We start from the raw sequence: 17,100 nt of genomic DNA, 5'->3' as shown, positions 1-17,100 counted from the left end.
TTCATTTTAAATAAACTGTGCTAGAATAAGTCAGTATAAAATTGGCGATCCAAGCCAAAAATCCATTTCCATGGAAACGATGTAACTGCGCGGTATAAATTCGCCATACCATTCAGGATTTTGATTTGTTTTCGATATTTTTCTTTCCTGGAAAAGAGCTGTAATAAATTGGCGACTACATCCATGATTTTTTTTTTAAATCCATAGTGAACGTAATAATATTTGTACGATAACACTGACCCATTTCCGGTGACGCACAAACCTGGAAATAGGCACACAAGACGACACAAAATGGCACTAAACGTTGCGAAAAAAACAACCTCGAAATTCGATATTGGCGCAACAGTGGGTCATTTTCGTCCCACCTTGGAGGCCCATTTTGACCCTCTTCCAGTGACTCACAAAACGTCGAAATAAACGCACAAAACGGCACAAAACAAGCATGAAAGAATGTAAAATTAATGACCTCGAAATTCGAAAGCGGCGGAACTCTCGGACATGTTCGTCCTATCTTGAAAGCCCATTTCGACCCACTTCCGGTGACGCACAAAACGTGGAAATAGGCGCACAAAACCCCGCAAAAAAAAAAGGCACTAGGCGATTTGAAGGAAACGACCTCGAAATTCGTTGGTGGCGAAAGAACATTAACTCGTTCCGAAATATTTGTAGGCTCATTTTGACTCATTTCCGGTGACGTATAAAACGTGGAAACAGGCGCACAAAACGATGCGAAAGAAACGACCCCGAAACTCGATAGTGGCGGAACAGTGAGTCATTTAATTCCCACTTTGAAGGCCGGTTAACTCACTTCCGGTGACGCACAAGATGAGGAAATAGGCACAGAAAACTTTTAAAATTAGGCACACAGACCAGTGGTTCATTTTCCACACTTTGGAGGCCCATTTTGACACACTTACGGTAACGCACAAAACGTCGAAATAGGGGAATGAAACGGCACAACACAGGCACTAGTCGATGCGAAAGGGACGAACTCGAAATTCGGTAGTGGCGGAGCAGTGGGCCATTTTCGTCTGACCTTCGAGGCCCATTTTGACCCACTTCCAGTGACGCACAAACATGAAAATACGCGCTCAGAACGGCAAGAAACTGGCACTAAACGATGCGAAAGAAGCGACCTCAAAATTCGTTGGAGAGACTAGTCGATGCGAAAGGAACGACCTCGAAATTCGGTAGTGGCGGAGCAGTGGGTCATTTTCGTCCCATCTTGGAGACCCATATTAACCCACTTCCCATGACGCACAAAACGTGGAAGTAGGCGCACAAAACGGCACAAACCGATGTGAAGGAAACGACTTCGAAATTCGTAGGTGGCGGAAGAGCAATAACTTGTTCCGTCATATTTGTAGGCTCATTTCGACACACTTGCGGTGACGCATAAAAAGTGAAAAAAGGCGTGTAAAATAGCACAAAACGATGCAAAAGAAACCATCTCGAAATTCGTTGGTGGCGGAACAAGTTAATGACGCCGGTACTCACGGCATTTGACGCTGTCTCGTTATAAAAATCTATAGTCTTTTCGCTATCGAGACGAGACGAGATGCACTAAAAGTAACCCTCGAGATGCACTAAAAGTACGAGACAAAATGTCGTGAGCACCCATATAAGTATTCCACATTACTGCTTACATTTCTCATGGCTTTCGCTTTCCAGTATAATCATACCATGATTTCAAAACGAGTTAAAACGAGCTGAACGAGGGAGCTATTTGTCAAACTCGGCTCGACACGAAAGTCGATATCAATTTATGGAGGTAAAAATAAACAGAGCGTGTCCTTGAATATTTTTGAAAATCTCTTTCATGGAAGGTGGATTTTCTACGTATGGGAAATTGGTAGTGGGTTGATTTGTAAAAAATAATCGAAAACGATCGATATTAGTTCAGAAAGAAATTGAGAAACAAAAAATACAGTGCTTCGCATTATATATCCACTGCTTTCTATTATAATAATTGCTGAAGCGTGTGTTTAGCGTTCAGAGCTCAAGGAAATAAAGTTGAGAAAAAGAGAGAAAATTTGTACTGTAAGCTTAATTACATGGAAATTTTAAGTTTGTACGGTATGCTTAATTATATGGAAAATTTTATACCTTTTTTCCTTTGCGTTCGTCTACTTTAACTAGATTTGGGACTTTCAAATTTTATTCTTTTTTCCACTGAAAAGTATCTTAGAGTGATTCCATTTCAAATCGTCCAGGGTGGTCCACACGACTCTCAGATTTAGCTTATTTTTTTAAATAAAAAACTACATACAAAATTATTAGACCCATATTTTTTCTTTTTGCTGAAAAAAAATTTTCTTCGATATACAACCTTCTAAAATGGCCGCCCTCTTCTCGGATAGCTCGAAACACTGAAAAAAATGTCAAATTAAAACTCTTATTATAGAGAAACGAGTGTACTTAGTAATATAATCGCAATAGCAGGAAGAGTATAAAGTTGTATGTTTCGGTGGAGGGCCAAAATTCGTCCATTGGTCCAATAGGAATCGCGCAATTACTCGCAATGTTGCCAACTTTGGTGAAATTTTTGCTAACTTTAAAAATTTTTTTCTGTCCTCTAGCGATATCAACCATCTGCTTCTAGCGTCGAAATCTACTAGATAAGGTCTTTTGAAAATGTAAAGAACTTACGTTTCTGATTATTACATCCCACGTTATAGCATGATGAAAAGCTGAAAATTTCATTAAGACGCCATGTTTGGTCGCCATTTTCTCAAAAACCCCACCTTTTAAAAATCTGAATTTTTTACATGTATTGAAGAAGTACCTAAGTATTTAATTTCCGTTAACCGTTCATGCGGCTGCAGCCCCTAACATTCGCAATTAATTATTGAAATTTCGATTTTTGTACTTGCAATGTAAATATTTTGTATGGGCATTTAGGTCTTATACACAAGGCTATTTGAAAGGGAGTGTGAAAATTTTGAGAGATGAATCCTGACATCAAATCCACTAGAAAAGTTCCTATAAACATGAGTCGAATTCCGCTTCGTTTTCGAGTTACAGGGTTTCCAACTCGGGACCCAAAATCGATTCGGGACAATAGAGAATAAAATATAAATATTGTGTTTAATCAGAAACTGTGTGTTAAAGCTTTGATAAAGTTCAGAAAGTTGATTTGTATCAATATGATAATTTTTACGTGCGTTACAATTCGGTTGGCAGTGTTGCCAAATTGCTAGAACTTTTATTTGTTTCCAAATGACACTACGTGGATTTTATTTGATATTCGGTATTCATTAATGATTGCAAACATCACACAAAGCAAAATTTTCCCTCACATCACCACAGTTTTCGAAAACTTACATGTATTTCATTAAAAGGTTTTATCTCGTGCGTTATTGATAGTTTGTGTGATTCGGTGTCGTGAACATCGTCGTAGTGTTCTCCGGAACAATGAAAATTGTTTACACTGGTAGCATGACATTGTAGTGCACTAGTTAAGTGTTGGTGTGAATAACAATGGTGAAGTCCTATTACAGGAAGGACCGTATTAAATGTGTTGATTATGCTAAAAGCCGTAAGATGATTGTGCACAGAAAGAATTCTAGACAAAAAAAAATTATCTTGCGGTAAAATATATGGATTGCGTACAGACGTACTATTAGGGGAGGATGATTATTTGTGTCCTCTACACAAGGCGATTTGAAAGGCAGTATGAAAAATTTTGAGAGGTGAATCCTTCACCGAAGTCTAGGTTTCACCGACAACGGCCGTTTTAATGGCGACACGTTCATGTTTAGCATGTTGACTGTCTGGTTAATGGTTTCCAAATCTACATTCAGAGGAACAAATTCTTATCTTGCTGGTGCATAATTTTAATTTACATCTTCTTTCGTGATCACCAATATATCACACACATTCACGTTGTTCACGGTAAATATTCAAAGCACCCTTTATACGAATAATCATCCTCTCCCAATACTACGTTTTGGCAGACGCGCTGTACGCAATACATATAATTTACCGCAAGATAAAATGTTTGTCAAGAATTCTTTCTGTACACAATTATCTTATGCCTTTTAGAATCATCAACACATTTAATACGGTCTTTACTGTAATACACTAAGAAAAAATTTGTAAGTGGCGCGCTTAAAAAAATAGGGTACATGCGTAATTCCTGTAATTTTTGGACAACGTACAGCAGACGTATAACTGAAAATGCATGTTTTATAATACTTTCTGTATAAGTGTTCCATCTATACGTACTTTCTGTATGAAACAATGTAGGCGATCGGGATCTCACATACAAATGGACGTATATAACATATACCTGACGAAGGTAACATAAGTATATGCATGTGATATACAAAAAACTGTTAGATGTCAGACATCCTGCAACGGCATGATGTAACGTCTAAGGGCAGTGCCTATGTAGCATACGGATAACGTATGCTTCGTACTGATTTCTATAGTAAGCAAGATGATACCGTATATTTGTACAATATGCCGCTTTACGGAAACGGATTTTTCTCTGTGTAGGACTTCCCCATTGTTATTCACACAAACACTAACTACTGCACTACAATGTCATGTTAGCAGTGAAAACAATTTTCATGGTTGCAGAGAACACTAGGACGATGTTCACGACACCAAATCTCGTAATAAACTGTTTCGTGGTTGCAGCAGAGCTTCTTGATTAAGTTTGAACTTGATGCGTGGAGTTACGAGAGGTTTTGCAATAATAAAAAATATTTTTTCTTCTTTTTATTATTATTATTATTATTATTATTACAACTCACACAGACTTAGTTTTTATTCGAAATTTTGGTTTTATTAATGATAGCAAACATCAAGTGAAAGTCACACGTAATGTTTCAAACTATCAATAACGAACGAGATAAACCTTTTAATGAAATACATGTAAGTTTTCGAAAACTGTGGTGATGTGGGAAATTGTGCTTCATACGATGTTTGCAATCATTAATGAATACCAAATATCAAATAAAATCCACGTAGTGTCATTTGGAAACAAAAAGTTCTAGCAAGTTGGCAACACTGCCAACCGAATTGCAACGCACGTAAAAATCATAGTGATACAAATCAACTTTCTGAACTTGATCAAAGCTTTAACACACAGTTTCTGATTTAACGCGAAATATATATGTATTTTATTTTCTATTGTCCCAGGCCCATTTTGGGTCCCGAGTTAGAAACTGTAACTCGAAAACGAAGCGGAATTCGACTCATGTTTATAGGAACTTTTCAACTGGATTTGATGTCAGGATTCATCTCTCAACATTTTTAAACTCCCTTTCAATTCGCCTTGTGTATAGAATCTTAACGCCCATAGGAAATATTTACATTTCAAGTACAAAAATCGAAATTTCAATAATTAATTGCGAATGTTAGGGGCTGCAGCCGCATGAACGGTTAACGGATATTAAATACTTAAGTACTTCTCCAATACATGTAAAAAATTCAGATTTCTAAAAGGTGGGTTTTTTTAGAAAATGGAGTCCAAACATGGCGTCTTAATGAAATTTTCAGCTTTTCATCATGCTATAACGTGGGATGTAATAATCAGAAACGTAAGTCCTTTACATTTTCAAAAGACCTTATGGAGTAGATTTCGATGCTAGAAGCAGATGGTTGATATTGCTCGTGAGGACAGGAAAAAAAAGTTTAAAGTTAACAAAAATTTCATCAAAGTTGGCAACATTGCGAGTGAATTGCGCGTTTCCTATTGGACCAATGGACGAATTTTGGCCCTCCAACGAAACATACAACTTTATACTCTTCCTGCTATTGCGATTATGTTACTAAGTACCAGGGTGGCTTGATTTAAATCAGACTGATTTAAATCACGATTTTAATCAAGATTTAAATCACTTGATTTTTTAAATAAAAATCGTTGATTTAAATCAAATTCCTAAATGAATTAATTTAAAGTGAAAATAAGTAAAATCCCGTTTCTCTTCTCTTATTTCGATTATGGAAGATAATAATCATAATACAATGAGACTCAAATGTATGTAAGCACAGTATGAAAACGAGTATCATGTAGGGAACTATCAGGGAGAACCCCATTTGAACGGGTTACGGGTGAACCCTGCTTTCTTCTCTTTGTAACACAGGGTTTTAACATTTCTATTCCAAGGGAGAAATCACCATGGACATTTAAGATGAAAACTCTTTTGCGTCCACGTCTATTTGTTTGTTTCCAGATAATAGGGGGTATTTAGAGGGGTCCGATCCCCTCTCCGAAACAAAAAAAAAAAAAAATAGATTTTAAAATTTTGGGCGAAATTTATGTACTAAATACATAGAAGTTTCTAGGGATCGTAATACGACAAATTTTGGATGCGTTAAAATATCGAATAATACTTTTGATAAAGTGGATACTTGACTCCATTGCAGAACATGCCGCGATCTGCGATGTGATCGCAGAAAATTTGCCGCGCCTTGCAGGAAAAATTGTCAGAGGAGATAAAATAGCCAACAGAAAAGTATAAAAACGTACCTGCTATGTATAGATGTCTTAAATGCATGGACAACTCTTATTTGAACTGTTTTTCACGTCACATAAAGCCTATTTTTAACAATCACAAGTGTTTCTTCTGGAACTGATCATCTTGATTTTTTTATTTTGGAATTCCTGCAGGGAATTCGTGTTATTATTCAGTTCAAAATCCCTTATCGTCGCGAATTGTGTCAAGGAATTTAAAGCTTTAAAATATATAAAACGTTAATTATGCCTGTTGTGCTGTATGGTTGTGAAACATGGTCGCGTACGCTGAGGGAAGAACGCAGACTGAAAGTAATTGAGAATAAAATCCTGAAACGAATATTTGGAACCAAAAGGAACAAAAATGAGGAATGGCGAAAACTTCATGATGAGGAACTGCATAATTTATACCATTTACCAAATATTGTTAGGGTCATCAAATCTTGGAGGCTCAGGTGGGCAGAACATGTAGCGAGAATGGAAGAAAGTAAGAACGTTTTCAAAGTTTTAACTGGAAGTCCAATCGGGAAACGACCATTAGGAAGGCCTAGGCGCAAATGTGAGGACAATATTAAGTGCATCTCGCAGAAATTGGAATACAAAGTAAAAACTGGATTCAATTGACTAAGGATAGAAGTTAGTGGAGAGCTTTTCTGAACATGGCATTGAACCTCCGGGTTCCATAGGTCATAGAGTGAGTTAGTTAATTTTAGGCGAAATTTATCTACTTTATACGTATTTCGTGCCGCTAGCTAGTTCCAATTGTTTAAAAATATGCCCCTGCCAAATATCAGTAGCTTTCGTGAAAAGAAAAGTGTCATGTTGATATTCATTGCTGTACTTTTTCCTTAATGCTTAAGAAACATTGTTTGGGATTGAAATAGGTTAACGATTTGAAATTAATTCAAAATTAAAACCCAATATTTTCACTTAAATGACATAATTAACATATAATACTAATTCCTAATGTTTTTTCTTCAGTTCGCGACTTGTATTATATGAAGAAAAAGATTTGATTTAAATCAAAAAATCAACAAAAATGATTTTTTTGAAAAAAATCATGATTTTTTCCCACCCTGCTAAGTACACTCGTTTCTCTACAACAAAACTTTTAATTTGACATGTTTTTCAGTTTTTCGAGCAATCCGAGAGGAGGGCAGCCATTTTGGAAGGCTGTATATCAAAGGAAAATTTTTTTTCAGCAAAAAGAAAAAATATGGGTCTAATAATATTGCATGTAGATCCCCTCCCCCCAAAAAAAAGTAAATCTCTGAGACCGTGCTGGGGACCAATTGTGGTTTGCCTGGACGATTTGAAATGGAATTGGTCTATAATTCAACAAGGAAATAATTATTAATGATAATTATAATAATTATCTATATAATTGAATTCATTGTAATTTGGTCCATAACAAACACTACCATTTCGTACTAGCTGTTATGCCCGTTCTTCGCACGGATCAGATAATATATCAATGTAAACAAACTGAACAACGGGAGAAAAATTAAGAAACATTTCTAAAATTGGATATACTTTGTGTGAATATATGTCCAACAAAGTACATGTGTATTCATTGGGAAGGCCGATGGGGGCTGAATTTGAACGTAAACACTATCGGGAATGTCACTATACATCTGAGCAACCCCGATAAATATGAATTCGACACAAATATTGGTCATTTTCTACTACTTTTACATGTCCCGGTAGACGCCCCCTGAGACCCCTTTGGTTCGAATTGTGAAAAAAATCTCCTCTGTGCCCCAGCCAATACCGCGAAAACTATGAATGTGACATTAATATTTGCCATTTTCTACTACTTTTTACATATCCCGGTAAAAGCCCCTATGATCCTCTGATTCCAATTTTTGAAAAACCAACGCCTTTTTGCCCTGCAGCCGATGGCAACGCGCTGTGTAAGTATCACCATTCATCTCAGCGACAACGAAAACTATGGATTTGACACTAATATCGGTCATTTTTCATTATTTTTACATGCCTCGCAATTCTCTACCCCCGGTGACTCTCGGCCCGCATACAATGGTGGTTAAATTTGAAAATCATCGCTAATGAAAGTATCACCATTGATCTCAGCGACCGCGAAAACTACGGATTTGACACTAGTATCGGTCATTGCGGATTATTTTTACATATCTCGTGATCCCCTTTATAATGCCCCCGTTCCTTAGCTGATGGGAGCTAAATGTGAAAGTAAACGCGATCTTGAGTTTCATCATTGAGCTCAGCGACCCCGAAAACTATGGATTTGACATTAATATCGGTCATTTCCGAATATTTTTACGTCTCGGAATTCCCCTCTCTGGTGAACCAAGGCACACATACAACGGTGGATGAATTTGAGTCATCGCTAATGGTAGTGTCACCATTGATCTCACCGACCGCGAAAACTATGGATTTGACACTAATATCGGTCATTTTGGATTACTTTTACGTTTCGGTATCCCCCCCCCCCCCGTTGATCCCCGGCCCGCAGCCGAATAGGGTGAATTTGGAAGTTAATGCGATCGGAGTTTCACCATTGATCTCACCTACCGCGAAAGCTATGAAATTTACACTAATATTGGTCATTTTCCACTACTTTCACATGACCCGGTAAACGCCCTTAGAACCCCTGGTTCGAATTTTGTCAAAAAACGCTTCACATTGGTGTGGGGGACCTGGACCAAGGTATCCGTGACCAATTTTAGTAACTCTCGGTCAACTTGTCTGGTCCCCAGGCCGGTCCTGGTAAACTTCCCCCTGAGACCCCCTAGTTCAAAATTTGAAAAAACAAAAAAACTCTTCGTCTTGATCTGAGGCCTAGACCAAGCAACCTGTGACCAAATTTTGAAAACTTTCGGTCCACTCGTCTGGTCCACAGGCCGTACAAAGATAAACAGACAGACACAAACAAACTCTTTATTTTATTTATGAAATGAAATGAAATTTTTGAGTTTTACGTCCCACGGTTATGCCGGTTAGGCTAAAGGAGACTGTGATTATGAGAGATGAATGAAATGGTGGAATGAAGAAAGTGGGAGGAAACGGGAGAACCCCGAGAAAACCCACGCACACGGTGTTTGTCCACCACAAAGTCTTTATTTTATTTATATTAGAAAGGTCAGATCCACCGTTATTGTAATAGAGAGGTGCTTGAGCAATTGATCGTAGAAATTCAAACTCCGATGAGTGATAATTCCATAAGCTTGTTTTATTACAAGTTTAAACTCTTTAGTCAGTAGAGAAGAGGGCATGAATCATGGGTCAGAGTTGATGACAATGGGTTTTGGTGGGTCTGTGGGTCAGAGTGGGTCGTGGGTCACGATGGGTGGTGAGTCAATTGGTCGTTGCTAAAGTTTTCATTGCCCCACGCCCTCTCTGAACTATAGTATTGAAATTTAATCAGTGAAAATCAATTGCAATTGATCAATCAATTGAAAGTAATTCCTGTGGAAATCAATTGCAATTGATTTAATTGCCAATTAATTTCAATTGCAATTGAATGGCTGAATTCAATTGCAATTCCTTCCACTGCAATTACTTTCAAATCGATTGATTAATTGCAATTGATTCTTCATTATTAATGGCCAACTACAATTAACCATTACTTACTTCAATTGTTAATTACAATTAACAATTAAATTTACAGATTAATTGTCAATTGTTAATTCAATTGAAATTTGCCCAACACTGCTGAGGAGATATCCCAGTCAGTGCTGCCAACTGATTCCGAAATAAACATTTTTCAATAACTTTCACACGATTCAACATATCCACCCCAAAATTGGTATAAGTACTCTTCAGTATCCTAGAAACACGTCTGTGAGCATTACCACTCCTCCCAAGCAATCCAGTTATTAGGGTTGCCAACCAATTTCAGCGTTGCCGGTGCCACATTTTTCAGTAACCTTATTAGATCTATTTTCACTATACAAAAATTGTGATGGGCCATCCAAGCACGGAGGAGAAATAGGGAGTTTCGAGAATTTATAGGTAAACGAAAAAATACAATAATCTGAACAATAAATGGGCATTAGCATTTTTAAATGTTAATCAGAATAAGTACAAACAAGCAAATATAATAAAGCTTGACAGTATTGTAAGGCCTACATGTTATAGCGCATAAAATGAATATTCGGTTTTGCTGTAATTAGATATTAACATCAGGTGCTTTTTGTAAACGTTTCCCACACTGAAGTAACTACTTGCAGAGACTTTGGAGATAACTGGTATGTTCTGCCAGTAGCAGTTGTTATATCCATTTTACATAAGATGTGAGTAAACGAAACACAATAGGAACCATTTTCAGTCTAATAAAATTAGGGAGATGGACCATGGAGATGTAGGAAATTTACTAATGCATCACCCTCATTACTATTCACTAACTAAAATCCTCCTCCAGACTTGTACGCTTCGATCCAATCTTAATGCATTGCACGTGTTTCCGAAATTGTTTTTGCTCTCAGAAATCTTTGTTGGCACGGACAACAGCCATTTCTTCTTTGTACACAAAGAAAACATGGTGTTAATGATGTTTTCTTCACAGAAATGAAACATAAGGGCACATGAATTTATTTGATTAGACAATGGTCTCTGAAGGCTTGCTTTTGTCACAACCCGGTTAAAAGCCCTACCAATTCCATCGCATAGGGACTTTCCAAGGCTGGTAGCAAAATAAGACCATTTTGCCACCATACCATGGAAATAACTTGCGTGGAAGTAAAGATTTAAGAAAGAAGGCTTTGCAGTTTTTATTTTGGGCTCCAGATCCATCAGTGAAATATTCTACTTTTCTTACGCGAGGAAAATTTTGTTTTAAATCCGACATTGCCAGTTTCTGTGTTTGAAAGACTGTTGGTACGTCATTCCGTATCATCTGAAAGAATGCAGTAACTTTTGTGTTCAATAGTCATAATTAGCTGGGAGGATCACATTGAAATACAATAGTTCCCTTAATTCTAACAATAACTATACTACATTAGAACAGCAGCATAAAATTTTAATTGTTATAGATATACTAGCTGATACGCCCTCCGTTATGCAGGATGAGCAATATTTGGAAGATCTTCAAACACATTCACTAACTCTGACTTTGAGAAAGATTTAGAGCGTTGAACCATGTAGTATTTTTTCTAGTGTCATGGACATTTTCAAAGAAAGAAAAATACGAATTTCGCTATTGTTTGGAAATGAGAGCAGAGTGAATATACGAAATTAGTAGTTCAGTAATTAGGGGTATTTGGTCCACACGATTTCGTATATTTGTAATGTCGCACATAATAATGCAAAGTGTGGGCACAGATACGTCTAACGCTGTGACAGGCAACCCTAATAACTGGGTTGCTTGGGGGGGAGTGGTAATACTTACAGGCGTATTTCCAGGATACCGAAGAGTACTTACACCAATATTTCTTTGGGAGGGGGTATGTTAAATCGTATTCAAGTTATTGGAAAAAATGTATTTCTCAATCAGTTGGCAACACTGACTGGGATATTTCCTCAGTACTTGGATGGCCCATAACAATTTTTGTATAGTGAAAACAGATGTAATAAGCGTTCAAACAAAAACAAATGCATTAAAATCCATAACGGAGACTTCGAGAAATAAAGGTTTGAAGTTTACAAAATGAAGTTCTAGTTTATTATTATTATTATTATTATTATTATTATTCTCAAAATGTTACCTCTCAAATGATTTTGTAAATTTGTTATCAGCTCTAAGGAAAGTTTTCAAGGTTTTCAATGGTAAACAACTTAAAGACAATCTGAATAAAGAAAGAATCATGTTCCTGGTATTAATAGGAACAGAAATATGATTGTTTTAGTGTTCTTCCAAAACGGGAAAATATCGTGTTGCGACTGTTAAAAATGGATTTTCTTCTTATTTTTGAAATGCAATAACTTCTGAACCACTGATGCTATTGCAATAAAATTTACACACTTGTAATCGGCATAAATTTTATAACGCTACCAAATTTCATCCAAATCTGAGATAGTGGGTTAAAAGCCTTGGTTGAACTGACGTGGAATGACCCCACTTCAAAATTATGTATTAAATGTTCTCGGAATATGAACTTAGAAATTCGTCAATGTGGTCATGGGTTCGGTAGGTTTCGCTGTCGTAATTTGAAAGATCATGTTGATGGAAAGTTTGTTTATGTTTCTTTGTCGAAGAACACTTGATTTGAAAATTGTGAGATTGCTAAAGCCATTACTGCGATGTATACATTTGCCCATCATTGAAATTATGAACAAGCCCCAATCAAATGTTCTTATCATAATAGTTGTTTCGCTCTGCTACGATTGTCGATTGGTATCAGTACAGCCACGAGGTTCGTATGATTGCACTTGACTGGTAATTACTGAGATTCTGGTAGTCGTATTGGTGAAATGGGACATTGAGTGCAAATAGATCGGCGGAAGTATCCACGTGGAAGAGTTGAGGAGGGGAGTTGGATTTTTGGGATGACAAACATAGACACGAATGAATTACGTTTGGAAATTTGTCCTGATAACAAGAGGAGTTTTCCAGCATTGTCCAGTATTATTTTGATGTATGTTCGCCCTGAAACTTATGTAGTTACTGACTGTTGGATGGAACATGATAGATTGACTGTAGTTGGTTTTCGTGAACATTTGAACGCTAACTATACATATTTTGTTGATCCTGAAACTGATGCGTGTACAAAATAATGTTGAATCTCAGTGGCGAGTCTATTTTTTCTGGGAAGCATATGATCTTCTAGCTAACCATTTGTGTGAATTTTTGTGGCGCCGTAATGTGAAAAGGAGGTGTGTGGATGCATTTAATCAATTGGCTGGGAATATTAAGCATGTTTATTCTGATTGATTTTGTACATAGTACTTTGTTGTGTTTTCTCTGTGGTGGATTTTTTCTATTGGTATTTGTTGCAGTATTTTTAAATACGGTATTTGTATTCTTTTAGTAGCATTATGTTTCGAGGGGTGTTTCCCTCAAAGTTTATTCAATTGTAATTATATTGCGTGTTTTTTCTGTAGTTTGGTTGAGTGTGTTTTTCTGGCTTGGAATAAGCTTTGTAGTTTGAAGTGAATCTTTTTGAGGTGTAGGGATCACCCCCGCAAGACGAGAGGGACTGAGTGGGTAAGTGTGGTGTTGTGTGGTGGAAAAGTGCTACGACGTGTTCCGGGGTATTATCGGAACTGTTCACTTGGACTTCCGGTAATCGTTCAGAACGGGCCACTGTGAAGTCTCAGTACCAGTTCTGGAGCCATCGATGGATTTGGAGAATACTAAATACCATCCGAACTGCAGTTATTTGCAGTTTTGATTCTTTTTTCTTTTTTTTTGGGGGGGGGGGGGCATCTTATTTCTCTCACTGAGATCTATGATAATTCTGAAAAATATATTTGATGCTAAACGCTTCCCACATGAACGTGGATGTGACATTGCCAAAGAATTCCGATTATCTTAAGTTCCGAAAGTGGATCACAAAAATTTGTTGATCGTGTTCCTCTCATCGAGATCTGAAATAATAATGAAAAAGGGTTAAATTCCAAAGTTGGGCGTCCGTTTCCAGCAAAATTTTTAAAATTAACAGGAAAGATATGGATAATTTGATCGTTTGTGTGCTTGATAATGTATAAGAGTCTCGAAAAATCTGTTTATTTGTTATATATAAGCGGTTATAAACATGGGACTATATGGTGAGCGGAGGGAACTACTTGGCGCAAGGTAACCGAACAGTTGCATTGTGGGAAAGAAACGAGCATTTATGTTATCAACATGGCGAATGTACAAGGGCAATGAACTAACAGTTTTAACATTTGTGAAGCAATACGTTGATAACGAGCAAAATCTTTTAAAAGTTTGTGAAGAGCATGGATTAAGGAACCTAATAACAAATTGCAGAAAGTGTGGAAAGGAGATAACAGCGAAAAAACGTGGCGAAAGCGGACGCCCAACTTCGGAATAAATGCCATGAAAAATATGTGATCTCACAACACTTCAAATCAACTGATGAATTCATAACCGTATTCTGGTAAAGCTCTACAGAAGCAAATCTGCTCCAAGGAATGCAACACCTCCCCCGAGAAATAACGTTTAAATGTGCTAAAATCAAATTTCTTGTAAAAAGAAGCAAATATACCACTAGGTTATGTACGTGCAGTTTTATTATACGGATCCATAGTATAAGTAGTAGTAGGATCGGCTTACAAGCCCCGCAGGGGTTGGTTGGTTCCTGTTCTCGACATGAAATGGGCAAATTAGACTTGCCCAAATTTTACAACCTATGGATCCGTACATAAAACTGTGGCTTTAAGTATGAATTCACATATTGAAATTGCACCTACACTACACATCCTTTAACTCTCATAAGATCTTTGGAGCAATCTCTACCACACAGGTGTTTTATGGTACTTTGCGTTATAACTCTACTATTTGAGCTTTTTCGTCCATTTTTTTTTTTTTTTTCAGGTCTAGAGGCATTGTAGTACACGTTACGTATAGTTTCACGCCTTCGTGCGTCGAGACATAAATGATGACGTCATAACTTTAAAAAATATTTTCGTTTGTCAGGCCTATTTTCATTGTTTTGGCTGGCTTTCTTTTGCACCTAGTCCACCGAGTAGTATTTCTCATTCTTTTTTCGATATGCGTTAAAACAGGGGGGTTCAGAGGGGCAAAAATGAGAAAAAAGGGATATTTCAACCACAAAATTCTTCTTCACGATTTTCCCGCCTCAGATACACGATGGGGTCATGTGACTGGTACCGTTTGAAAGTCAGTTCTATGCTGAAGAAAATGATGGGCGAACCATGATTCTAGGATAAATATGGATGTCTCAGGAAATTGTTTGAGATCAGGGTCTTTTGCGGTAACCTGGGGCATTGTGGGAATTCCTGAACATTTTTCCCCGCCCTCAATATTCAAGATAGAAGCTTGAAATTTGGTACACACATTCAGTCTACCGAATAGTATTTATCAGATTTTTCAGATCTGTACGTTCACACAGGGCCGTTCCAGAGGGGCCCAAAATGTGACCAAAAAAATCCCCGAAATTCCCTTTCCTCTACTGGTATATGGTATGGATATATTAGTGGTATCATTTGAAAGCCTGCTCTATTCTTAAGAGAATAAGGCATGAACCATGATCCTAGGATAAATAGGGACGATGCAATACCTGCTTGACTGAAAGTATAAAACATACCATAATAACCCAGGATCTTAAAAGGGTTTTAAAAAAAATAGCTGTGTAAGAAAACTCAATAGGTACACTAGTTCCAACTCCGCTTGTTATCTTCCGAGCTATTACATGCACAAACATATTTGTTAAAGAATATGCTAGTCATATTTACACTGCACTATACATATCTGCATTTGTAATTACAGAAAAGCATGTAATTAATTAATTGTAATTAATTTAAGCATGTTTACTAACCTTATTTTAAAATACAATCCAATGCCGGTAATAATAACAGCACATGCACCTGTTACACATGGTATCATAAATACCATTGTTTCCATGTTTGAACTGTGCTACTCACTGGAAACTTATATTTTCCAGATACTTATTATTAAGGGATTATCATCTCAGCAAGTAGTGCACTTTACTGCAGTTCTAGTAATTTCAATACCGCCACATTCACTCCATTCCGCCATGGCTTGTCTTTTTTCTTCTTCTATTATGCGATACCAGCGTTGCCAACCTGATAAGAAGATATATCGTACGTAGCAGTTAAAATTATCGTTTTTGTCGTAAAATTATCGTATCTTTTGTTTTGAGTCTCAGTATCAAGTTTTATTATTATTATTATTATTATTATTATTATTATTATTATTATTATTATTATTATTATTATTATTATTAACAAGAAACTAACATGAACATTTACAGCTAGGGAACAAGATCGAAGCTTAATTCTTTACCAGTATATCGAAAAAAAAAAAAGAATCTGGTTTTCCTTCAACACTTTATGTGTTTACCAGTGAAAACATATACATTAAGTAGCTAACTTCTTCTTGATTAATTACCCGTGTGCCAGGGCCGGCGCGAGGGGGGGTCAAGCCGTGCCACCGCCCTGGGCGGCAAGTCTAATGGGCGGCGAAATTTAAAAAGAAAAGAATACTATCAAAATGTAATGCTTCGTAATAAGCCCACATGGAAAATAAAATTGTGTTCACCGAGAATGTAATTGAACTTACTTCACTTACATTCAGGAAAATGTTCACACATGAAATTCAGAGCATTCCCCTTCATTTTCAATTATCAAACTACTAGCCACAGGTATCTCGTTCAATATTTTCCTTGCAGTGGCGTAGATAAGATTTTCAGCTAGGTGGATAAGATTATCAAGGTGTCATATTTTTTCTATTCAGCAATGTTCTAACGCTCCACCCCAAGTATGCAAAACGTACACTCCCATTTGAGCCAGGTCATTCTAGCCTACAGCATCCCAGTGCGCCGTTTTTCTTTCTTTCTTTCTTTTTCGTATTGTTAAAACGTTTCTGACTTTTTTCTGTGTCAGTTCAACATTGGGTCATACTTTAGGAACATATTAACAGCCTCACTTTAAAGTCATTAAGCACCAAAAGGTGGGAGAGCCGAATTGATGTTCTGACTCCACTTAGATATCAAATAGGGGAGGTTTATGAT

The 17,100-nt window shown here is 37.0% G+C and overlaps 1 protein-coding gene across 1 annotated transcript in view; it reads right to left on the bottom strand.

The window, feature by feature from the left end:
• Positions 1 to 16,146, bottom strand: part of LOC145671236 (uncharacterized) — a 101,525-nt gene extending 85,379 nt beyond the window's left edge. The window contains exon 1 of the mRNA XM_081740136.1: positions 15,886 to 16,146. Within this exon, the coding sequence (XP_081596262.1) occupies positions 15,886 to 15,971 (86 nt within the window). The 5' untranslated portion in view covers positions 15,972 to 16,146. The remainder of the gene's footprint in view (positions 1 to 15,885) is intronic.
• Between the last annotated feature and the right edge of the window lie 954 nt (positions 16,147 to 17,100).

Source organism: Thermobia domestica, chromosome 15 (assembly GCF_964235325.1).
Source record: "Thermobia domestica chromosome 15, izTheDome1.hap1.1, whole genome shotgun sequence".
Taxonomy (NCBI): Eukaryota; Metazoa; Arthropoda; class Insecta; order Zygentoma; family Lepismatidae; genus Thermobia; species Thermobia domestica.
Note: the sequence above shows the minus strand (reverse complement) of the source record. Positions and strands in the feature narration are given on the sequence as shown.